The 25728-nt window shown below is 47.6% G+C and overlaps 1 protein-coding gene across 3 annotated transcripts in view; it reads right to left on the bottom strand.

Annotated features, from left to right (window-relative positions):
* fndc3b (fibronectin type III domain containing 3B) overlaps positions 1-25728 on the bottom strand; it is a 173103-nt gene that overhangs the window by 98024 nt on the left and 49351 nt on the right. For all 3 annotated transcript variants that reach the window (XR_004413787.1, XR_004413788.1, XM_033031744.1), the window contains exons 2-3: positions 24449-24586; positions 11592-11667 (exon numbers count right to left, since the gene is read on the bottom strand). Coding sequence is in view for 1 of the 3 variants with exons in the window: in XM_033031744.1 (XP_032887635.1) it covers positions 11592-11667; positions 24449-24559 (187 nt within the window). In the remaining 2 variants the exon portion in view is untranslated. The remainder of the gene's footprint in view (positions 1-11591; positions 11668-24448; positions 24587-25728) is intronic.

Raw genomic sequence — 25728 nt, 5'->3', positions numbered from 1 at the left:
CTCTCGAGAACCGGTTCCAACTGAAACATGTGCTCACCATTATGTCACCAGAAAGTCAGTGGCCATTCAGCCCATCGATCCAGTGCCAGCATTGTGAACATGTTCTCCAGTTAATCCTACTGACCCTCTCTCTAGAATCATAGAGCTGTACAGCATGGAAACAGGCCTTTCAGCCCACTTTGTCCATGCTGGCCAAGTTGGCATATTGGGCTAGTCTCTTTCCCTCATTTTGCCCATCTCCCTCTACACCCATCCTATCCTTATGGTAGTGCAGCAGTAGAGCTGCTGCCCCTCAGCCCCAGAGACCCGGTTTTGATCCTGACCACAGGTGCTGTCTGTAAGGAGTTTACACGTTCTCCCTATGACCACGTGGATTTTCTCCAGGTGTTCCGGCATCCTCCCTCATTCCAAAGACGTACATGTTTGTAAGTTAATTGGCTTCAGTAAAGATTGTAAATTGACCCTAGTGTGTAGGACAGTGTTACTGTATAGGGATTGCTGGGTGGAATGGATCAGTGGGCCGAAGGGCCTGTTTCCACGCTGGATCTCTAAATTGTCCATATACCTGTCCAAATATATTTTAAAGGTCGTAATCGTATCCGCTTCTATAGCTTCCTCTGGCAGCTGGTTCCAGGTACAGACAACCCTGCGAGTGAAAAGGTTACCCCTCTTAAATCTCACCCCTCTCGCCTTAAGCCTGTGATCCTCCAGTTTTAGAATCTCTAACCTGGGGGAAAAGACTGTGAGCGTTCACTTTATCCATGCCCCTCATGATCTTGTACCCCATCAGCAAGTTCACCCCTCAGCCTCCTACACTCCAAAGAGAAAAGTCCCAGCCTATCCAACCTCCCCCTATAACTCAAGCCCGCAAGCCTGGGGAACTATTATCTTTTCTCTTTTCAATGGGTTTTTTTTCCAGTCCTATTTGTAATGTTCTGGGCAGTGGGTGTCAGGTCATCGTGACTCACACCAGGGTTTGCTCTCTACCTCAGGTTAAATTGCCAGTGATGTGGCCTTCTTGTGACCCACTCTTTCCTGAGAACGTTGAACCGTACTGGCCATTTCGGCCCATCAAGTCCGTGCCAGCCATGACGTTAAATTAAACTAATCCAGAGAAGCTGCTTGACCCGCTGAGTTAATCCAACACCTTGTGTCTATCTTCGGTATAAACCAGCATCTGCAGTTCCTTCCTAAACTAATCCTGCATTTGGATGATGTAGTCTCTACCCTCCATTCCCTGCATATCCACATGCCTTTCTAAATGCTCTTCAAACAGTGCCACCTCACCTGCCTCCACCACCACTCAGTGGCAAGAAGGTCACAGAGAGGTCACCGAGTCATGCAGCACTCGGCACAGCTTGCCCATGCTGAGCAAGATGCCCGTTCTACACTAGTCCCAACTGCCCATGCTTGGCCCATATCCCTCTCAACCTTTGGATAGACACAAAATGATGGAGTAACTCGGCGGGTCAGGCAGCATCCCTGGAGAAAATGGATAAGTGACGTTTTGGGTCGGGACTCGTGTTCAGATATCATTCCCGCTATACCTTTCCTATCCATGTACCTGTCCAAGTATCTTTTAAATGTTGTTATAGTACGTGCCTCAACTACCTCCTCTGGCAGCTCATTCCATATACCCACCACCCTCTGAGTGAAAAAACTTGCCTCTCAGGTTCCTATTAAATCTTTTCCCCCTCACCTTAAATCTCCGTTTCGTGACGATTCACTGACTCACTGGGTACAGTGAAAGGCTTTGTTTTGCACCACAACCCGGTAGAATCATACAGCAGACACCACCTCAGCAGTACACAAGTGTGACCACGTTTCTGGTGCTGACAAAGTTACACAACCTTGTCGCATCTACTGCCTCCCGCCACATGTGGCAACTGCACCCCCAAGCCCCTCCCTACTGATTCCCCCACCCCGAGTAAGATATTCTGTGCATCCACCCTATCTGTCCCCCTCATGATCTTATACACTGGACGGGTAGGCGGGAATAAGCCAGAGGGCTCTAGGGTCGTAAGGACTGATGTGTTTCCCTGGGATTCGGCATGGCTTCCATGAGCCGACAGCAAGTGAAACTTGATGGCAGCCACGGAACAAGTGGCAGGGCTTCTGGTGGGAAGGACACACTGCCAGAGGCACAAGACTCCTGCCTAGAAAGTTTCCAAGAAACACATAGGAACTTGGCGAGAAGCTGGAAAAGAAAACAGGAAGCTAAGCCTGGCCTGTTTGGAAATAGCCTTGGTTCAGTTTTAGTTTCATTTGATGATATGGCCCAGTACATCTCTTTTAAACTTTACCCCTCTCACCTTAAAGCTGTGCCCTCTCGACTTTGACATTTCCATCGTGGGGAAAAAGGGTTCTGACTCTTTACCCCGTCTATGCCTCTCATCATTTATATAATTCCCCTCAACCTCCGATGCTCCACAGAAAGCAATCCAGGTTTGTTTTGATACAGCAGGAAAACCGGCCCTTCGCCCAGGTACTATCACAACCTTTAAAAGACATTTGGACAGGTAAATGGTTGGGAATGGTTTAGAGGAATGTGGGCCAAATGAGGGAAGATGGGACCAGTGTAGATAGGACATCTTTGACGGCATGGACAAGTTGGGCCGAAGGGCCTGTTGCCATGCTGTATGACTCTATGAGACGTTGCACAGTGCCGCCGCTGGTGGGGTCACTGCCTCACAGCGCCAGAGACCCGGGTTCCATCCTGACCTCGGGTGTTGTCTGAGCGTGGAGTTTCCATGCTCTCCCTGTCACCATGTTGGTTTTCTCCGGTTTCCTCCCACATCCAAAAGACGTGGAGGTTTGTAGGTTAATTGGCCCATTGTAAATCCCCCCTAGTATGTTGGGAGTGATGTGAAAATGGGATAACGGGGAACGAGTGTGAACTGGCGATTGCTGGTCGCATAGACTCGATGGGCCGAAGGGCCTGTTTCCATGCTGTATCTCTAATCTAAACTGCAGTATCAGGGACATACCCCAAACCACATTTACATGGGGTATTGGTAGGAGCAATCAATGATATAATCACTAAAGAACGGTCACCTATGCATGTTCTCCAGACATGCTGCCTGACCCACTGAGTTACTCCAGCACTTTGTGTCTATCTTTATTTTCACAGAGACATAGTTTGTATGTATTTAGAGTTCTATCTTGTGTCAAGCCATGTTCTCGAGAGATGCTGCCTGACCCGCTGAGTTACTCCAGCACTTTGTGTCTATCTTCGGTGTAAACATAGTCAGTGGAGTTCACAGGAACATTATCAAAGAGCGCTTGGCTCAAACGACATAAGGAGCTATTATCTTTAATTAAATTCTTTAATTAGGCCTGTGTCCGCTCCATCACACACCCTCCTCCCAGTGCACGCTTTCTCGCAGTTTAGTGTGCCAGATTTTGAACCGTTCAATGAAACATTTCCATCTCATCTCTAAGGAATGTGCTTGCCATTCCCCTGCATTAGAGGGACCCCCCCTATCCCAGAGACAGACCCCCATACATCTCGGCACCAAAGCTTCCACAGATGGCTGCAGGGCCCGGTGTCAATGACAAAGCCCCAGCTAAGGCAGAACCAGTCATTTCACAAACGCATGCCATAACTTCCTCTCTGCGTACTCAGATCAAAGAGCCGGCCTGTACAAACAGACGGTTCCCAGGCAGTTGGAGAGCCTGGATGTAACTGACAGCAACTCCCTGGCATTCACTGCCTTCTGCTTTTCCCTGCTGGGATGGAACATGGTACAGTACAGCACAGGAACAGGCCCTTCGGCCCACAATCTCCCTGCCCGACGGGATGACAAGACCATCTCTTATCTGCCTGCATGTGATCCATATCCCTCCATTCCCCGCATATCCACGTGCCTATCTAAAATCCTCTGAAACGCCTCTGTATCTGTATCTGCCTCCACCACCACCCATTTGGTTTACATTCTCCCACAAGAGGAAACCATCTCTACTGCGTTAGAAGATCAAGGAGATGTCCGTATGTCGACGAATATCCTTATTTAATTTTTACAGATGTACGCTAGAGAGCATATGGGCTGCTTGCGTCACGGCTTGGTTCGGCAACTCAAACACTTAGAAACAAAGGCAATTGCAAAACTCTCAAATGCTACTATCGTATCTGCCCCCATCACTACTCCTGGCAACATGTTCCAGACACTTACCACCCTCTTTACAAACTTTAAACTTTATCATTCTCACCTTAAAAGCTATGCCCTCTAGTCTTTGTCATTTCCGCCCCAGGTCAAATGTTCAGACAGCACCTTTACAATGCCTCTCGTAAGTTTATTCGCTTCTCTCAGGTCTCCCTTCAACTTCTGACGTTCCAGGGAAAACAATGCCAGTCTGTCCAACCTCTCCCTGTGGCTGATACCCACTAATTCGGGCATTTTTCTGGTAAACCTCCTGTGCACCCTCTCCAAAGTCTCCACACCCTTCCTGTAATGGTGGGGGGGACTAGAACTGCACACAACACTCAGGGTGGCACAGTGGCGCAGTGTAGTAGTGCCGCTGCCCCTCTGCGCCGGAGACATGGGTTCGATCCTGACTACGGCTGCTACCCGCACATAGTTTGTACGTTCTCCCTGTGACTACGTGGGTTTTCTCCAGGTGCTCTGGTTTCCTCTTACATTCCAAAGGTTAATTGGGTTCAGTAAATTGTCCCTAGTGTGTGGGATAGTGGGAGTGTGAACGGCTGATCACTGGTCGGCAAGAACTCGGTGGGCGAAAGGGCCTGTTTCCACGCTGTATCGCCAAGCCAGGCCATGCCAAGCTAAGCCACCAAACTAAACTAAACCAAACCAAACCAAACTAAACCTAATCACTCCAAAGAACGATGCCTGCAAAATGCACCTTACCTGACGGTGGTTGAAGCTCTCTCTCCTTCCGCAGGCATGTCTATAATACACCGTCTGATGCAAATTCACAAAGAACAAACTCTATCCCAACTTGCCCTCGGGGCAAAACCATTTTTTGAAGACAGTGAAATTAGCTAGGATTTATTTCCGTTGTAAACATCAAAGGCAGAGGTACAAGAGGAACTCGCCAAGTTTCCAAAACTAATTTACCCAAAGGAAAAACAGCAATTGGGGAGCCATCGTCACAGAGGTTAATTACAGTACGGTGTGTGAGACAAGCTAACAAGCAGACAAAAGGCCCTGTTCAAAGCAGCTTTATTAAATTGCATAATTCACACTAGACGGGCACAGTGGCTCCCTTCCTTTGGTTTCCTTGTGGAGGCCGTTTTAAAAGCAATATTTTCCTTTCATCAACACAAAACAATGGCGTGGAAAGAACAAACAGCACAAAATTGGATCTCAGCAAAACTTCACAACTCAAAATTCCACCACACTCTTGGCAGCTCGATTGTGATCTTTCCGCTGACTGGATAGCAGGCAACAAATAAGCTTTTCACTGTACCTTGGTACACGTGACCATAAACAAAACTAACTAAAACTCCACTGCTCAAAACTCCACTACTCAAAACTTAATTGATAGATTTTGCTAAACTCTCTAACAGGTTGGCCTTGTTGTCAAAGAGTCATGCAGCATGGAAACTGGCCCTTCGGCCCAACTAGCCCATGCCAACTAAGATGCCTCATCCAAGCTTGTCTGGTTTCCCTATGTTTGGGATTTAGACCTTTTCTATCTATATAACTGTCCAAGTGTCTTTTAAGTGTTGTTATAGTACCTGCCTCAACTACATCCTCTGGCAGCGCGTTCCATACACCCACCACCATCTGTCTGAACAAGTTTTTCCTCGAGTTCCTAATAAAACTTCCCCCTCTCTCCTTAAACCAATGTTCTTTAGTTCTTGATTCCCCTACTTTGGGTAAAAGACTGTGCATTCACCATATCAATTCCCCTCATGATTTTATACACCTCTACAAGATCACCCCTCAGCCTCCTGCGCTCCAAAGAATACATTTCTAGCCTGCCCAACCGCTCCCTGTAGCCCAAGCCCTTGAGTCCTGGCAACACCCTCGTAAATCTTCCATGCCACCCTTTCCAGATTAATGACATTCTTTCCTATCACAGAGTGACCAAGACTGAGCACAGTACTTCAAATGCAGCCTCTTGTACGGCTGTAACATAGCAACCCAACTTCTATGCACATTTAGACACAAGGAACAGCAGATGTTGGTTTACAAAAAAGAACACAAAGTGCTGAGCAGCTCAGCAGATCAGGCAGAATCTCCAAAAATCATGGATTGGTGTGTTTCGATTCAGAGCCCTTCTTCGGTCCCAACCCAAAACATCACCTTGCTATCTGCAACAGCAAGGATGTTGTTAAGCTGGAAGGGGTGCAGAGGAGATTTATGAGGATGTATAATATGGGTCAAACGCAGGCTTAGAAACATAGAAAATAGGTGCAGGAGTAGGCCATTCGGCCCTTCGAGCCTGCGCGGCTTGTGGGACTAGTGTGGATTGGGGCATGTTGGGTGGCATGGACAGGTTGGGCCAAAGGGCCTGTATCCATGCTGTATAACTCTATGACTCTATGAGTTGGAGGTTGTGGATTCCACGCAGGCCACGGGGAGCCAAGAGTGTGTGTGGTTTGGAGATCAGCCTTTGTTAGTAAGCTATGTGCTTAGTGTAAAGCAAGGGCAGGTCAGAACACCTTGCTCTGGCATTCGGTCACCGTCACCGGGTCACTCCTGTTCAGTCTCCAGGCACTTGGCCAAAGATTTGCCGAGATGGTCTCAGCTGAAAGCTAGGCAGACCATTGGGGTATTTCTGAAGAATGGGCCCAACCGGAAACGTCTCCTATCCATATTCTCCAGAGATGCTACCTGACCCGCTGAGTTGTTCCAGCACTTTGTATCTGCCCGTGATGGTCAAACTGCCCGGGACCCAAAACAAAACCATAAAAGCCCAGGAGGTTGAGCAGCATCTGCAGGGAGAAAAACGGGCAATGCTGAGGAGGCATTTATTTAGCCAACGGGTGGTGAATCTGTGGAATTCATTGGCACAGATAGCGGTATTTTTAAAGCTGAGATTGATAGGTTATTGATTAATAAAGGCGTCAAAGGTTACGGGGAGAAAGCAGATGAATTGGGTTGAGAGGGAAAAATAGATCAGCCATGATCGAATGGTGGAGTAGACCCAATGGGCCTAATGGTCTAATTCTGTTCCTATGTCTTATGACAATCTTATGACATAGAAGTAGCATCGGGCCAAAACTTTTGAACCAAGTGCTGGTCAATGGGCTTGTTAGAGATTGGTGTTTGAAGGTAGCATGGACATGTAGGGCTGAAGAGCCTGACTCTATGAGACAATGGAGTCACTCGGAGCCTGGTTGGTGAGATATCATTGGGAGGGCCCAATGAGGAGAAGGCAGGAGAACGGGTTTGAGAGGGAAAGAGAGATATTAGCAAAGCTGACTCGATGGGCCGAATGGTCTAAATTCTGCTCCTATGTTGTATGGTCACACGGTCTAAACTTCTGACCAAAGCCCACGTCTTGGGTATCTCACTCTACACAAATGCCTTCCTTCTCCCACGCCCCCCGCCCCCCCACCACCTCCCTCCACCCCCTCGCTCTGTGACACCAGTTATAGGACAGACGTTGTCAAGCTGGAAAAGGCACAGAGGTGATCTGCGAGGATGGTGCCAGGATTCAAAGTCCTGAGCAAAAGGGAGATGTTGAGCAGGGTAGGACTCTATTCCTTGGGGTGCAGGAGGCTGAGGGGTGATCTAATAGAGGTGTACAAAATCATGAGATGAATAAATTGGGTAAACGCACATAGTCTCTTGCCCACAGTAGGGGAATCCAGAACCAGGACATAGGATTAAGATTCAATTGGAAACTGAGGGGAAACTTTTTTTTACACAAAGGGTAGTGGGTGTATGGAACGAGCTGCTGGTGGAGGTAGCAGAGGCAGGTACTTGCAACATTTAGGAAACATTTAGAAAGGTACATGGTTGGAGGGATATTGGCCAAATGCAGGCCGGTGGGACTAGTGTAGATGGGACATGTTGGTTGGTGTGGGCAAGTTGGGCTGAAGAGCTTGTTTCCACGTGGTGTGACTCTATGACTCTATGACGATGACCTGCCTCTTGTGTTAGTTGGGCCGTTGCTTTGTTTACTCTGTAAAACCCAGAGCTCTTCTCCTGGCGACAGACGCGGACTGCTCGGAAAAAAAGTACCGCAGCCTCCACGTCTGCCGCTGGGATAAGAGCGACCGATTTAGAACTCAAGTGTTGCAGGCTCCCAGAGTTCGAGCTTAACACACAGCACACACCGCCTCTCCAATACCCCCTCCCCCTCCGTCAGTCAGCGCACTGAGGATGGAAGTTGGAATATACAAGGAACCCCTGATGATAGACACAAAATGCTGGAGTAACTCAGCGGGTCAGGCAGCATCTCTGGAGAGAAGGAATAATTGACCTTTCAGCTCAAAACCCTTCTTCAGACTGAAAGTCAGAGGAGAGGGAAACTAGGGTATATGAAAATGTACAAAAAACAACTGAATGAAAGGTATGAAAAGTACAAATGAATACAGAGGAGGAGCAGCGAGAGAGAGCGTTGCAGAACTGAACAGGGTGTTACAGTCTGAAGAAGGGTCTCGAGCCGAAACGTCACCTTTTCCTTTTCTCCGGAGATGCTGCTTGACCCACTGAGTTACTCCAGCATTTTGTATCTGTCTTTGGTGTAAACCAAAGGCCGGCGTTTCTTCCTACACAAGGAAGCACAGATGCTGTTTTACATTTAAAAAGAGAGATAACGTGCCTGGAGTTGTCCTGGGTCAGGCCGCATCCCTGGAGATTATGGATGGGTGACAATAATAAACTTAAATGTAAAATCTATGAAATAGGCAGGATGCTTTAGATAGGTTGCAGGCACAAGGATCTGCAGAGGCCGGTTAGCAAAAAAAAAAACACACAAAGTGCTGGAGTAACTCAGCGGCTCAGGCAGCATCTCTGGACGAAGAAGGGTCCCGATCCGAAACATCACCCATCCTTTTACTCTGGCGATGCTCCCTGACCCGCTGAGTTACTCCAGCACTTTGTGTCCATCCCTGGAGAACATGGGAAGGTGACGTTTCAGGTCGGGACCCTTCTTCAGACTGATTGTAGAAGGGAGGAGAACGCTGGGAGAGAGGTGGGGGCGGGTGGGCCGCACGTTGTAGGTTAACTGGCTTCTGTAAATTGTCCCTAGTGTGTAGGATAGTGCTAGTGTGCGGGTGAGTGATGGTCGGCGTGGACTCGGTGGGCCGAAGGGCCTGTTTCCATGTTGCATTTCTAAAACTAAAACGGAACCAAAACGCCCCTTCGAACCGCTTGTGCTTTCCTCCCCAGTTCGATTCCCTCTCACTGCCCTCAGGAGATCCCTCTCCTAAACATCTCCGCCTCTCCGTCCCCTCTCTGCACCATGTTGACACCCTCCCGTGTGTCGCTCTCTCTCTCTCTCTCTCTCTCTCTCTCTCTCTCTCTCTCTGTATTAACTTGCTCTCCAAACACCACTCATTTTGCCCATGAAAGGCGTCGCAATGTTTATTTTTTTTAATTTAAGGTGCAACGGGCAAGCAGGTAACTGCGTTACCCGTGGCAACCAAACAAAGACACTGAACAGAGTAAAATAACAGCTCGACACTTGCCTCTGGTGCATGTTAATAGCGAGTCCCTGATCCCGGAATCCTGGGGTTTATGTTCATAAGTTTTAGAAGAATTAGGCCATTCAGCCCATCAACTCTACTCCTCCATTCAATCATGGCTGATCTTTCATTCCCTCTCAACGCCATTCTCCTGCCATCCCCCCCATAACCCCCGACACCCACCCTAATGAAAAACTGTCAATCACTACGTTAAAAAAGCCAAAGACTTGGCCTCCACTGTCATCAGTGGCAATGAATTCCACTGAATCACCACCCTCTGACTAAAGAGATTCCTCCTCATCTCTCTAAAAGTACGACCTTTTATTCTGAGGCTGTTCCCTCTGGTCCCAGAGTCTCCCACTGGTGGAAACATCCTCTCCACATCCACTCCATCCAGGCTTTTCACTATTCAGTAAGTTTCAATGAGGTCTCCGCTCATCCTTCTAAACTCCGGTGAGCACAGGCCCAGAGCCGTCAAACGCTCATCATATGTTATTAACCCAGTCATTCCTGGGATCATTCTGATAAACCTCCTCTGGACCCTCAGTCAGGCAGTCAGCCAGAAACATTCCATAAAACCACTGGCACCAGCTGCACTGTGAGCCCAGGGGGATTGTGAAGCAAACAGGCTGGGCAACTGGAGACGTGAACTGGCTCACATACAACCATCAAACCGAGCTTTCATTACACCCATCATTCCTATCGTGTATTGGCAGCATGGAGACAGGTCCTTCTGCCCATCGAACATAGAACAGTACAGCACAGGAACAGACCCTTCAGTAAAATACACCGTGCATTCACCTTATCTATTCCCTTCATGATCTTATACACCTCTCTCTGTAAGATCACCCCTCATCCTGTTGCACTCCAAGGAATAAAGTCCTAGCCTGCCCAAACACTAAGGTCCTCGAATCCTGGCAATATCCTCATAAATCTTCTCTGCACCCTTTCCAGCATACAACATACAGCACAGGAACAGGTCCTTTGGCCCACAATGTCCATGCAGAACACAAGTTAAACTAATCTCTGCCTGCACGCAGTCCATATCCTTCCATTCCCTGCATAACTAAATGCCTCTTAAACACCACCACCTTTCCTGCCTCCACCACCACCCCTGGCAGCGCATTCCATCCTCTGTATAAAAAAACTTGCCCGCAAATAGACAACAGACAATAGGTGCAGGAGTAGGCCATTCTGCCGTTCGAGCCAGCACCGCCATTCAATGTGATCATGGCTGATCATCCCCAATCAGTACCCTGTTCCTGCCTTCTCCCCATATCCCCTGACTCCGCTATCTTTAAGAGCCCTATCAAGCTATCTCTTGAAAGTGTTCAGAGAACCGGCCTGCACCGCCAATCTCCTTTAAACTTTCCCCTGTCACCTTTAAACATATGCCCTCGACTTTAGACTTTACTTTAGTGATACAGGCTGAGAACAGGCCCTTTGCCACTGTGAATGGGGCGCCCAGCGATCACTTTGTACACTAGTACTATCCTACACGTTCGGGACAATTTCCAATTTACCATAGCAAATGAACCCACAAACCGCTCACATTCTAAAGACAAACTTGTACCTCTTCGGAATGAAGGAGGAAACTGGTGCGTCTGGAGAAAACCCACGTGGCCACAGGGAGAACATACAAACTCCATACAGGCAGCAGCCGTAGTCAGGATTGTGTCCAGGTACCCGGTGCTGTGGGGCAGCAACTCTACCACTGCACCATTGTGCTACCTTGATCTTTCTCATTCGCACCCTGGGGAAAGGGTTGTGAGCGTTTATCTTATCTATTCCCCTGATGGTGAGAAAATGGCATCAGGGGACAACTTTGCCATATCTGGGGTCTTGTCCCAAGTGAGCTCACCCTCCTGCCTCACCACAACAAACGCATCTGCATCGCGTTAGATGGTTTGCGGAGAAGATGCCACCACCTCTCTCTGGTCTCCACCCTTGACGTCACGCACCTCTCTCCACGGGTTGGCCGGCTTACCTTGGATGCACTGCAGGGACCCATCTTCTGCCCTGATGGTGAAGGTTTCTCCAGGGTTAACCTGAACCAGAATGACCTGTGCAGGACAGAGAGACAAGAGTTAGCTACAGATCCACGCTAAATGGCCCAGACCCAGACCCAGACCCGCCCGACCGCTCATCTACCGGGGACTGGAAGGCCCAAAACGGCCCCTGTCCATTATCCTCCACATTGAATGGAACTATGGAAAAGATGGACTCAACCCCCACCACATGACAACATCAAAAGCGGCTGGGAACCACATTTTGGGATTCGAAAGGAGATACGAGGAACTGGAGATGGGGCTTACCTGAAAAGAAGGATCTAAAGGCCCCGACCCATGTTCTACAGAGATGCTTTACTTTAGACTTTATAGCTGCAGCGCGGAAACAGGCCCTTCGGCCCACCGAGTCTGCGCAGGCCAGTGATGACCTCATACACCAACACTATGCTGCACACTAGGAACAATTTGCAATTGTATCCAAGCCAAGTAACCCACAAACCTAGATGTATTTGGAGTGTGGGCGGAAACCAAAGCAACCAGAGAAAGTACTAACCCCGTACAGGCAGCACCCGTAGTCAGGATCGAATCCGGGAGTCTACCATTGTGAGGCATCAACTCTACCACTGTGCCGCCCCAAGATGCTGCCTGACCCGCTGAGTTATTCCAGCACTTTTGTATTTGGGGCTCAATGTGACCAGAGATACAGGCCACCACTGGGCTTAGGAAGATGTCATAGAGTCATACAGCACGGATACAGGCCCTTCAGCCCAACCCATCCATGCCGACCAGGATTCCCCATATAAACTGGTCTTGCCTGCCTGCATTTGCTGCGTATCCCTCTAACCTTTCCTATCCATGCATCTGTCCAAATATGTTTTAACTTTGTGATCTTTGGTGTAATAACCAGCATCTGCAGTTCCTTGTTTCTACTACACATGTACCCTTCCAAATGTCTTTTAAATGCTGTTATATTACCTGCCTCAACAACCTTCTCTGGCTGCTCGTTCCATATATCCATCACCCTCTGTGTGAGGACGTTGGTGTACAGTGGCGCATCTGTAGAGCTGCTGACTCACAGTGCCAGAGACCCAGCATCAGCATCAAATTGCCCCGAGTGGGTAGGGTGTTTGAGGCTGCTGAGTGGTTTGCTAGGTCACTGACAGCAACACACAAAGTGCTGGGATAGCTCAGCGGCTCAAGCAGCATGTTGGGGGCGGCACAGTGGCGCAGTGGTAGAGTTGCTGCCTCACAGCACCAGAGTCCCGGGTTCGATCTTGAATACGGGTGCTGTCTGTGCGGAGTTTGTACATTTTCCCTGTGACCACGTGGGCTTTCTCTGGGTGCTCCGGTTTCCTCCCACACTCCAAAGACGTACAGTTTGTCAGTTAAAATTGTACGTTGCCACTCGTGTGTGGGATAGATCTAGAGTGTAGGGAGATCGATGGCCAGTGTGGACTCCGTCGGCCAAAGGCCCTGTTTTCACCCTGTATCTCTAAACTAAACTAAAGCCACAAATACCATCACCACTAACATGAAAGAATAAACCATTGCAATCTGATTATAACTAAAGTTTATGATCTGTAGCTTACTGCTAACTCTCAGGAACACTAATCGTTCCTAGTTTTGCAATAAATAGTAGCCACATTTGTTGTTAGTTTATTATTGTCATGTGTACCGAGATACAGTGAGAAACTTTGTTTGTGAGCTGCCCAGTCAAATCATGCTGTACATGAGTACAGTCAGGCCGTACACAAGTACAACAGGCAGTGCAAAGGGAAAAATACCAGAGTGTAGAATATAGTTACAGCATGATAGCGATAGATACAGAGAAAAAGGGCAGATAAACAAAAGGCCAAGGGTTGTGGTTTCATTAGCAGGCAATCTTGTGGCTATGAAATGGTTGCTCTCAAATTGATTGAGATGGACAACGAGGAGTTGTTTTATTGATTTATCAAATTTAAGCATCAATTACTGCCCGTTCCCATTGTCCCTTGACAAGGTGCTGATGAACCACCTTAGCAAATTAAATGTAGAACAGCACAGCACAGGAAGAGGCCCTTCTGCCCATGTTTGTGCCAAACATGATGCCAAATTAACGTAATCTCCTCTGCCTGAATGTGAACCATATCCCTCCATTCGCTGCGCTTCTCTTAAACGCCACTATCGTATGTGCCTCCACCACCACCCCTGGCAGCACATTCCAAGCACCAAGCACTCTCTGTATTAAACTTTGCCTATCTCAACCTTAAACCTATACCCCCTAGTATTTGGCATTCGCCTTTGTGAAGATTTTTAGAGACATTGCGCGGAAACAGACCCTTCAGCCCACCGTGTCCGTGACGACCAGCAATCACCCCGTACTTGGTTTTTCTTGGTTTCTTGGTCCTCCAAAATATTCCAAATGGAATTTAAACTGGAGGTGGTGAAGGGAGGGCTTAAGCCAGAAAGGGTTATTGGGAATAAAGAGCTACTTTAAATTTTACTTCGGAGTCACGTGAGTGACTACGTGAAGAACCCCGCCACGACGCATGCGTGTCATATCGCTTCACGCTTGCGAAACGACAGGCGGGGTGGAGCGTTCCCCCGCAGCGGTAAGTTTGAAACCGCGACCTGCAGGTAAGTGATTTACTCTGCGGTAGTTTTTGTCCCCGCGCTGTTTTTACACAGGGGGGGAAGCTGGACAAAATAGTGTCCACAAGTGCTGCGAGTAAAGCTGGCTGGGGAGGACCGCGAAGTTGCGGGAGCCAGCAGCAGCTGAAGGCACAAGCCCCGTAAGGGATCAGCTGTGCCGACTTTTGGTCCTGCGCCGGCCAGAACACCACGGCCGGGCGGGAGACTATTCAAATGGGGCCGTCGACTTTTGACAAGTCGAAAACGGCAGGAGGCGGGGTGGAACGACGTTCCCCCGTAGTGACAATTTAAACTTGGACCTGCAGGTAAGAGCTGCGGTCTTTTTGTGTTTTTACCATGCTAATTGCAGGTGGAGAAACCAACGGGCTGCGACAAAGCTGGTGGGCTAGATGGGATCAGCTATGCCCGATGTCGCCTCCGCACCGGCCAGATCCACTCCACGGCAGTAAGGACAAAGCTGGTGAGGGAGGACCGCCGAGCAGCGGGCAGCCAGCAGCAGCCAGCAGAACTCGGATCACCGATAGTGGGATCAGCTGTGCCCGATGTCGCCTCCGCACCGGCCAGATCCACGCAGCCGGGCGGAAAGGCTAGACACAAAAACAAACAAGGTCGTGGACTCAGAGGAGTCCGACTTTGAACAACCGCGGGCGGCCAGCGACCGAGAGCGCTGGAGCCGGATGGAGCGGTGTGTGGAGCATTTGCTCCAATGTGACAGACTCCGGGAGATGGAGTCGGGTCACTGTGGGCCCTATGATAAACCCACAGCAGTACCTCTTGAAGGGCTGCACAGTGCTTCTACCTCATCAGAGGGGAGCACTGTGGGTCAGTTCTGGGCTGACCTGGAAGAGGGGTCCGCAGAAGGAAAGACAAGTGTGCAAGGGGTGCAGGAACAAGAGAACCTACTGGACTAATAAAATGGACATCAACAAACACTACAGCCAAAGACAGCACCCCTACGCACCCACCAGCAGAACTGGTGAAAGCTCGAAGGCCCGGTATTCAAAACATGAGTCTTTTTAGGCCATGGCCCAGGCCGGCCTTCTTGGAAGATGCGGGGACCTCCAACGCCAACCAAACCGAAAATCCAGACACCAGCGCAACAACAGCAGCAAAGAACCTACAAAAAGAAGTAAACCTGCCACTGGTAACTATGGAGGTAGGTGGGTCTGGTTCCCTACAAAATACAGGGAGCATGGAGGTTGGGGGGAGACTACACTCTTTTCTGAATGCATGGAGCATGTTAACAACCGATACTTACATCTTAAGCAGTAACCAGGGATATACAATAGAGTTTATACACAAGTACAGCCCTCCAGTTCAACATATACCGAACCGAATGTTCGTGTCTTCTGATAAAGAAAAATCAAAAGCGCAAGCTGAACTGGAGCGGCTTTACATAAAAGGTGTAATTGAGAAAACTCAACATGAACCATTAGAATTCGTGTCCAATATATTTATCAAAAACAAAAAAGATGGTGGTTGTCGCATCACCATAGATCTGACAAAATTGATACCTTTGTTACTGCTAAACAATTAATTTCCAAAGGTTACTTCATGGCCAGCATTGATTTAAAAGATGCTTACTATTCAGTGCCTATACGAGGTGACCACAGATGTTACTTAAAATTCAACTGGATGGGCAACTCTGGCAGTATAAAGCACTGCCAAATGGGTCATCCTCCCCAGGCTGTTTCACAAAAATTTTGAAACCAGCCCTAGCGTTTCTACGGAAACGTAAACACATGGTCATGACATATTTAGATGATATACTCATTGTGGGCAAAACTTTGGAATTGGCCAAACAAACTGTAACAGCCACAAAACAGTTATTTGAAAAACTGGGATTTATTATCCATCTAGTTAAATCTAAACTAACGCCTTCCACTACTATGGACTATTTGGGGTTCACCATTGACTCAGTTCACATGTCGGTGACTCTGCCTAAGGGAAAGGCTAGAGATTTAATAGAGGCTTGCATAACCTCATTGACATCAGCAAACCATCCATCAGATTGGTAGCAAAAGTAATTGGCAAATGGTGGCTGCCTTTCCAGCCACGCAATTTAGACCTCTACATTACCAAAACTTACAGAGAGCAAAAATACAAGCACTCTAAATTAATGCAGGTCACTTTGACAGACCTATGAAACTACCAATCAAGCTAAAATGGAATAAATTGGTGGATAGATAACATCTGGCTTTGTTCCAATCCAATCATTGTCAGTAACCTTTCCATGGTACTACAAACTGATGCCAGTGCACTTGGGTGGGGAGCCACCAATACCATCACCAGCGGTGGAGGTAGATGGACTGCTCAGGAGGCATCATTATTACTCACACTGGGCATAAACTACCTGGAAATGTTTGGTGCATTCCATGGCCTAAAGTCATATTGTACTGGATCATATCACCAGCATGTTAGACTACAGATAGACAATACCACCGTGGTAGCATACATTAACCACATGGGCGGAAACAAATCGACATCATGTGACAATCTGGCTAATACAATTTGGCAATGGTGTATCCAGAGAGATATTTGGATATCAGCCACTTACCTACCAGGAAGACTAAATTTAGTGGCAGACACCAGGTCACGCAAATTTAATGAAAACACCGAATGGATGTTGAATAAAAAAGTATTTGCTGATATTACAGCAAAATATGGAACACCAGATATCGATCTATTCGCATCCAGACTTAACCACCATTTGTCAAATTATGTTTCATGGGAACCAGACCCTGGGGCAGCGGCGACAGATGCATTTTCGCTGCATTGGGGGGGAAATTGTTTATTTACGCATTCCCTCCTTCCTGCCTCATCAGTCGGGTATTAAGGAAAATATAACAAGACTCTGCGTCTGGTATTGGTAGTACCCGATTGGCCTACTCAACCATGGTTCCCAGTGGTATTAAACATGGTATTAGAACCATGTATCACCATCCCACATAGACCAGATTTATTGCTACATCCCGTAACAAGGGATAGCCACCCATGCCATAAACATTTGAACTTATTAATTTGTAGAGTTTAAAAACACCTCTACTACAACTGGGACTGACGGACCGAACAGTGAACATGATCTCGGCGGCCCAAAGACAGTCAACCAAAAAACAGTATCTGGTCTATATCAGGAAGTGGGCGATGCACTGCCATAAAAACAACATCACCTACAGAGACATGAACATCCCGTCTGTTCTGGAATATCTGGCAGGCCTCCACTATGATGAGGGGCTCAGTTACAGTGCCATCAACTGCGCCAGAAGTGCCCTATCGACTTACCTATGGCAGGGGACAGAGCGTTACTCTGTTGGGACTCATCCACTGGTAACAAAACTTATGAGGGGAATTTTTAATACTAATCCCCCAAGAACCAGGTACTCCCAAATATGGGATGTAAGTATTATCCTGAAGATGCTCAGGAATTGGTCTCCAGCAACAGCTCTGTCCCTACACAGACTGACATTAAAAACAGTCATGCTAATGGCATTGGTCATGGCACAGAGGGTACAGTCACTGCATAAACTAAGACTGGACAACATGACTTCCTCAACAGAAAATATTACGTTTCATATCCATGAGTTAGTAAGCAGAACAGACAGGGATCAGCAGGCCTCAATATACAATTTAGGTCATATCCAAACAGATGACCGTCTGTGTATAATAAGACATCTGTCGTTGTACATGGAGAAAACAAAAATCCTAAGAGGCAATGAGAAGGCACTTTTTGGTCAGCCACAAGCAACCACACAAAAGAGTGACGGTCCAGACCATCTCAAGATGGCTGAAACAGGTGCTAACACAGGCTGGGGTGGATACTAATATTTTAAAATCTCATTCCACCAGGGCTGCAGCTACATCGGCAGCGATACAGTTGGATGTACCAATGGACCAAATCCTCATGGCAGCAGGATGGTCTGGGGGGAAAAAACATTCCAATTATTTTACAATAAACCAGTAATGAAACCTGGAACGTTTGCAGAAACAAATTTAAGTTCTGTAAATTAATTTAAACCCATAAAAAGGGGTTATAAATTTGTGTTAATACATTTTATGATTTCAATGTCGAATTCATGTCCAAATTATGTTAACACAATTCCTCCTACAGTAATCAAGGCAGACGTGATGCATGGACTCGTTTCCACGGCATGAAATCACACAGCTTTAAAATCTTCACGTAGTCACTCACGTGACTCCGAAGTAAAATAGTAAGATTAAACAAGAACTTACCAGTTTGAAGTTTGATCTGTATTTTATGAGGAGTTACGATGAGGGATTACGTGCCCTCCGCTCCCACCCTTGATCATATACTTAACTGGTATCTCTTCTCTAATCTTACTATGTTTAGTCATTACAGTTATCTGTGATTTCACACCGCTGCTTTGAAGAATGACACGCATGCGTCCTGGCGGGGTTCTTCATGTAATCCCTCATCGTAACTCCTCATGAAATACAGATCAAACTTCAAACTGGTACGTTCTCGTTTAATCTTACTATTTAGTTGCATCTGGTTGGGTAACTATAGTTGGGTGGAGATTATTCCATGCTTTAATTGTGCGGGGGAAGAACGAATTGCTGTACACATCTGTCTTTGTAGCTGGGATCACAAATTGGATCGAATGCCCTCGTCTGCTCCTAATTGGTTTGGGTTTGGTGTGGGTCATGTAGTCTATGTCGAGCTGACCATTTAACATTTTGTAAAAACAGGTCACACGGTGAGCTTCACGTCTGTCTTGGAGAGGGTTCCACCCCAGAGATTTCAGAAGTTTGGCGACACTAGCACTATCCAATACACTAGGGGCGATTTAACAATTTTATTGAAACCAAATACCATCTATTCCCACCAGAGCACCCAGAGAAAACCCACGCAGTCACAGGGAGAACGTACAAACTCCACACAGACTGCACCCAGAGAAAACCCACACAATCACAGGGAGAACGCACAAACTCCACACAGACAGCACCCAGAGTAAACCCACACAATCACAGGGAGAACGTACAAACTCCACACAGACAGCACCCAGAGTAAACCCACGCGGTCACAGGGAGAAGGTACAAACTCCATACAGACAGCACCCACAGTCAGGATCGAACCTGGGTCTCTGGTGCTGTAAGGCAGCAGTGCACCACTGTGCCACCTCTGGGAAAAGAGCTGTGACGTTTATCTTATCTATTCTTCTCAAAGTGAGAAAGTGGCATCTAGGGACAACATTGCCTTGTCGGGAGCCATCTCCCAGGTGATCTCACCCTCCTGCCTCACCACAGCACAGCAGTCACCACACCAAACACATCTGCATTGTGTTAGCTGGTTTGCAGAGGATGGGAACATCCCCAGGGCCAGGAAGGATGGCAGGGAAATTCAAATCTTTGCTTCAAAAGCTGAAGATAATGTCAAGGCAGTCTCCCGATCAACACACTGTTGTGTCTCTGTGTGATTTCATTAGAACAGCCTGTCTCTTGCCTTCCCGATTTACTTTAACCCATTGTTTACTGAGTCCAAAGATACACACGGACTGATTGGCAGGGGTGTCAGGGTTTATGGGGCGAAGATAGGAGAATGGGGCTGAGAGAGGAAGATAGATTAGCCATGACTGAATGGCGGAGTAGACTCAATGGCCTAATTCTGCACCTACATCTTATGGGAGACACAATGCTGGAGTAACTTAGGTCAGGCAGCATCTCTGGAGAAAAGGTATGGATGATGTTTCTCGTCAGAACCCTTCTTCAGACTCTTCAGAGTCCAACTCTGTACCTGGGTACACTTGACAGTAATGATCCCAAACTCAAGCCTGCGGGATCGTCCGTCTGCCACAGAGGGAGTGCCACACCGCCAACTGTGCCATCTCTTGGGCTGAGACACCAGGTTTAGGTTTATTATTGTCACGAGGTACAGTGAGAAGCATTGTTTTACACGCTATCCAAACAGATCAGATACAGGTACCTGTAATGCCGTACACAAATACAATCGTGTCAAACTCAAGTACTGTAGATAGAGCAAAGGGGAAGATGCAGAGTGCGGGATATAGTTCTCAGCATTGTAGCGCATCAGTTCCATAGTTTAGTTTAGATTATTATTGTCTTGTGTACTGAGGTACAGTGAAAAGCCTTTGTTTGCACGCTTTCCAGACAAGAAAAAGATTACTTAAATCAAGCCATCCACAATGCAAAGATAAAGGATAAAAGGTACAACATTTAGTACAAAGATATAACATTAAAGTCTGATATAGTCTGATTAGATGTTTAAGAAGGAACTGCAGATGCTGGAAAATCGAAGGTACACAAAAATGCTGGAGAAAGCAGCGGGTGCAGCAGCATCTATGGAGCGAAGGAAATAGGCAACGTTTCGGCCCTTCGCTCCATAGATGCTGCTGCACCCGCTGAGTTTCTCCAGCATTTGTGTGTAGCCTGATTAGATAGTCAATTAGACAAAGTCCAATGTCCGTAATGAGGACAAATGAATCAGACAGTACCCTAGCTTATGGGAGAACCGCGTGGGATAGAACCATAGTGTGTGGGAGAGAACCAGGGTGATTGTCAGCGCAGATTTGGTGGGCCAAAGGGCCAGCTCCCATGCTGTATCTCTAAACTAAACTAACTTTAGTTCAAGAACAGCATGGAAGCAGCCACTTTGGCCCACCAAATCTGCGCCGACCAGTGATCCCAGTGTCCGACACACGAGGAACAATTTACAGACGGAGCCAATTAAGCTACAATACGTGTACATGAACCTGAACTAAACTAAACTAAATTAATATAAACTGAACTAAATTGAACTAAACTAAACTGAACTATACCGTGCAGAGTTCAAAGCCACCTTCAGGCACCGGGGTAAAGTTAATCAGGAGTGTTGCTAAAGGGACATTATGTTTCTGTCAGGTGCTTTTCCCTGTCATAAAAGTCAGTGCAGGAAACCCTGTCTTTGCTCCAGACATTGGAGATAAGTGCCAAGGCAGTCTCTTGTGTGCAGGGTTGTTTTGTCTGGAAGGATTCTCCAGGGAATTGAGATGATATCAGTTTTAGCCGGCTCAAAATCAACAGCATTGCCAGATTGCCAATCGAGGCTTTAAGATTGCACCAAGAACTCCAGATTCAGGGATAGTTCCTTCCCAGCTGTTTATCGGGCAACTGAACCGTCCTACCACCAACCAGAGAGTGGTCCTGATCTACCATCTACCTAATTGGAGACCCTTTAATCTATCTTTAATCGGACTTTACTGGGCTTTATCTCGCACCAAACGTTATTCCCTTTATCCTGTATCTGTACAGTGTGGACGGCTCAAATGTAATCGTATAGTCTTTCCACTGACTAGATGGCGTGTAACAAAAAAGCTTTTCACCATACACGTGACAATGAACTTAACTACCTAATCTTGAGCAAAACATAGAGTGCTAGAGGAACTCAGCGGGTCAGACAGCATCTGCAGAGAGAAATGGACAGACAACGTTTCGGGTTACGTTCCTTGTTGAGACCGATGGCTGAAATGTAACCAGTCTGAAGAAGTGTCCCTCTAAACCTTTCCTATCCATGTACCTGTCTAAGACAATAATAATCTAAATGAAACTATGCAATCAATGCGCTACAATGCTGAGAACTATGTTCTGCACTCTGTATCTTCCCCTTTGCTCTATCTACAGTATTTTAGTACTGGCCACCCTCAATTACCTCCTCTGGCAGCTCGTTCCATATACCCAGCACCCACCTTGTGAAAAAGTTACCTCTTATGTTCCTATTAAATCTGTCCCCTCTCACCTTAAACCTATGTCCTCTGGTTCTTGATTCCCCTACTCTGGTTAAAAGGCTAAACAACTGCATTTGGGGCATGGATAGGTGAGGTTCGGGAGAAGGACCAAGGCCAGAAACGTCATCTGTCCACGTTCTCCAGAGATGCTGCCTGGCCAGCTATGTTACTCGAGCACTGTTCATGTTTGTGTATGAACCAGCATCTGCAGTTCTTTGTTTCAATACTCTGTGCATTCCCCCCATCTATTCTCCTCATGATTTTTTACACCTCTGTCAGATCACCCCTCAGCCTCCTGCGCTTTATTCCTATTACATTGTGAGGGAGTAAACCCTTTGCCCTCCAGGAAGGCTCTGCAGACTTGGCAACGCCAGTCCCATAGGCTTTCTCCCCGAGACTTGATTACTTTTGTTCTGACAATAACATGGCAAGACAAACAGAGACGTAGCCCTGGCAACTGTCTGTTGTCTTGGCAACATGATATTCTTCCCACGTTCTGCAAGGCATGCTGGGTGTCGTAGTCCAACTATAGTGAGGTTTCGGCCTATAACAGCTGAAGAAGGGCCCCGACTCAAAACGTCACCTATTCCATTTCTCCAGTGATGCTGCTTGAACCGCTCTGCTACGCTAGCACTTTGTATCTATCTTCGGTCTGGCAACGCCAACCATTACATTTTGTCACTTCCGGCAGTTCCAAATCAAAATGGGACAAACTTGCACAAAGTCATGTTTTCAATGTCGAGTATTGTTCTCAAGCTATTTCCCGGTTTATTATGGAGTCATAGAGTCATACAACACAAAAACAGGCCCTTCAGCCCAATCTGCCTATGCTGACCAAGATGTCCCATCTACACTAGTCCCACCTGCCCACAACTGTCCCACATCTTTCTAATTCTTTCCTATCCACGTCCCTATCCAAATGTCTATTAAATGTTGTGACATGAAGAGTGGCTGCTTGAGAGCCGAACCAGGTTAAGTTCAATAGGTTTTTAGATACAGCACGGAAATTGGCCCTTCGGCCCACCATGCCCATGCTGACCATCGATCACCCATTCACACACTCGTTCTATATTATCCCACTTTCTTATCCAATCCCTACACAGTAAGGTGCGATTCACAGAGCCAATTAACCTACAAACCCACACGTCTTTGCGATATGGGAGGAAACCGGATACCCGGAGGAAACCCATGTGGCGACTGGAAGAACGTGCAAACACCACACAGACAGCACCCGAGGTCAGGATTAAAACGGGATCTCAGGCGCTGTGAGGCAGCGACTCTACCCGCTGTGCCATTGTGCTGCCCAATAATTACGTTTGATCTCCCCATCTCGTGTTCCGTCTCCCTACCGGCTGAAAATGGAGATTAATTATAGAGTTTGGTCCTTCACACACATCTGAGAAATCAGCATTTAATGCCCTCTTGTCTGTTGCCATAGCAATGACCGTGATGCTGAGTTATAGTTGCAGTTAATCCATTCTCCCTCAACGATGACTAAGGCACTAATTCTCTCTCTGCATCACTGAAGTGAAATTCATCAACACTTTCCCCAAATAAGGTCCAAACTTTGCAACATACTCTGCATCTAACCTATGCTGTACCTACTTTGGGAGTGTGTGATGGGACAGTGTCGAGGGAGCTTCACTCTGTATTTTTCCCTGTGGCAGCTAATTCCAGATACCCTCTAGGTGAGAATGATTGTAGGAAGGAATGCAGATGCTGGTTTATACCGAAGATAGACACAAACTGTTGCGTCAACTCAGTGGGTCCGGCAGCACCTCTGAAGAAAAAACATTTTTGGAAAATGTTGCTCCTTATTTATTTTGGAGGCTTTCTTGAGGCTGCGTGAAGTGTAGATGGCGTCAATGGTGGGGAGTCCGGTCTGAGGGATGGACTGGGCGACATCCACAACTCCCTGCAATTTCTTACGCTCCTGTCCAAACTTCCGTCGGGCAGAAGGTGCAAATGCTACAGCATAGCAGGTCTATAGACTTTAGAGATACAGCGCCGAAACAGGTCTTTCGGCCCACCGAATCCATGCCAACCATTGATCACTAGCATTATCCTACACACGGGGGACAAATTACAATTTTACTGAAGCCAATTAATCTACAATCCGCACTTTTTTGGAGTGTGCGAGGAAACCCGGAGCACCTGGAGAAAACCCACGCGGTCACATGGAGAACGTACAAACTCCATACAGATAGCACAGGTAGTCAGAATCGAACCCGGGTCTCTGGTGCTGTAAGGTAGCAGCTCTACCACTGTGCCACTCACTGTGACTTGAGTGACTTGACACTTGAAAGCGAGCAACGTTTTTCACCGTATCTTGGTGCACATAACAATAATAAACCAACAGCATCGTTTCATAGCAGGGACAGGTGACCCACCCCTCTCCCCGCCCCCCCTTTCGGCAAAGACCCAGAGTCACCCCCCCCCCCCCCCCCCCAAACTCACTCACTCACCTGTTGCGACCCGTCCCCGTTGACCAGGTGAGGAATCATGGGGACATCTCCGTTCAACAAAGGAGGGAGTTCCAAGGGTATCTGGTCTGCCATCATCATTGTGACATACATTCATGGAGACTGCTGCACCCCAGCTTCCTGCACACAGGACACACAGCACAGAGAGGGGGGTTAGAAAGTCACATGCACCAGGAACCACAGAAGCTAAAATCATGAGCAAAACACACATAGAAAACTGTGTCATACAAAGGGAGTAGAGGCGTGAATTGTTAGACCAGAGAAAAGGATGTAAGTATATGGTAGGGGAGGGGAGAGAAGGGGAAGGGAAGGGGGTAATAGGAGCACATCCAGGTGGGGCACAGAGTGGGGGTGAGGGAGGGTGAGGGGCTCTTTTGCTTAGATACCTAAAATTGGAGAATTAAATGCTCATACCATTGGGATGTAAGCTTTGGACTTTAGACTTCAGAGATACAGGGTGTAAAACAGGCTCTTCGTCCCGCTGAGTCAGCACCGACCAACGATTACTCGCACTATCCTACACACTAGGGACAATTTACAATTTTTACTGAGGCCAATTAACCTGCAAACTTGTACGTGTTTGGAGTGTGGGAGGAACTCTGAGTACCGGGAGAAAACCCACAGGGTCACAGGGAGAACGTGTAAACTCCACACAGACAGGGCCATCCAATGTGGTTGGTCCACGAGTTACGGGGGGGAAGGCAGTCTCTGAGGGAGAAGTGGAGTGCTGAGCCAGACTTCTCTCCACACGGCTCTCCTTACTCCTGCCAAGTATCTGTTGTTAAATCCTGCAACGGGCAGGGCTGGCTCTCCGAATGCCTAATTGGAACTGCAATATTCCTAGCGAGCAGCATGCCAATAATTTAAATGGTTCAACATTTTTCAACTCAGTTGACCCAGCTTCCAAAGCCAGAATGTGGTGATTGGGCGGGGCATAGTGGCGGCTTCAAGGGTCGTTCCTGACACCTTGAGAAGTCCCACATTGGCATCAATCTCAGCCAACTGTCCCAAATGGAATCAAACTTTAGGACTCTAGATTTTAGAGATACAGCGCGGAAACTGGACCTTCGGCCCAACGAGTCCATGCCGCCCAGCGATCACCCTGTAAATTGCCCGGTGTGCGCTGAGAGCGGATGAGAAATTGGGACAACATGGAGCTAGTGTGAACGGGTGGTCGATGGTTGGTGTGGACTCGGTGGGCCGAGGTCGTTGATTATGTCGGCTGCTTTCCCGAGGCAGAGTGAAGTGCAGATGGAGTCGAT

The sequence above is a fragment of the Amblyraja radiata genome, chromosome 13, assembly GCF_010909765.2.
Source record: "Amblyraja radiata isolate CabotCenter1 chromosome 13, sAmbRad1.1.pri, whole genome shotgun sequence".
NCBI lineage: Eukaryota > Metazoa > Chordata > Chondrichthyes > Rajiformes > Rajidae > Amblyraja > Amblyraja radiata.
Note: the sequence above shows the minus strand (reverse complement) of the source record. Positions and strands in the feature narration are given on the sequence as shown.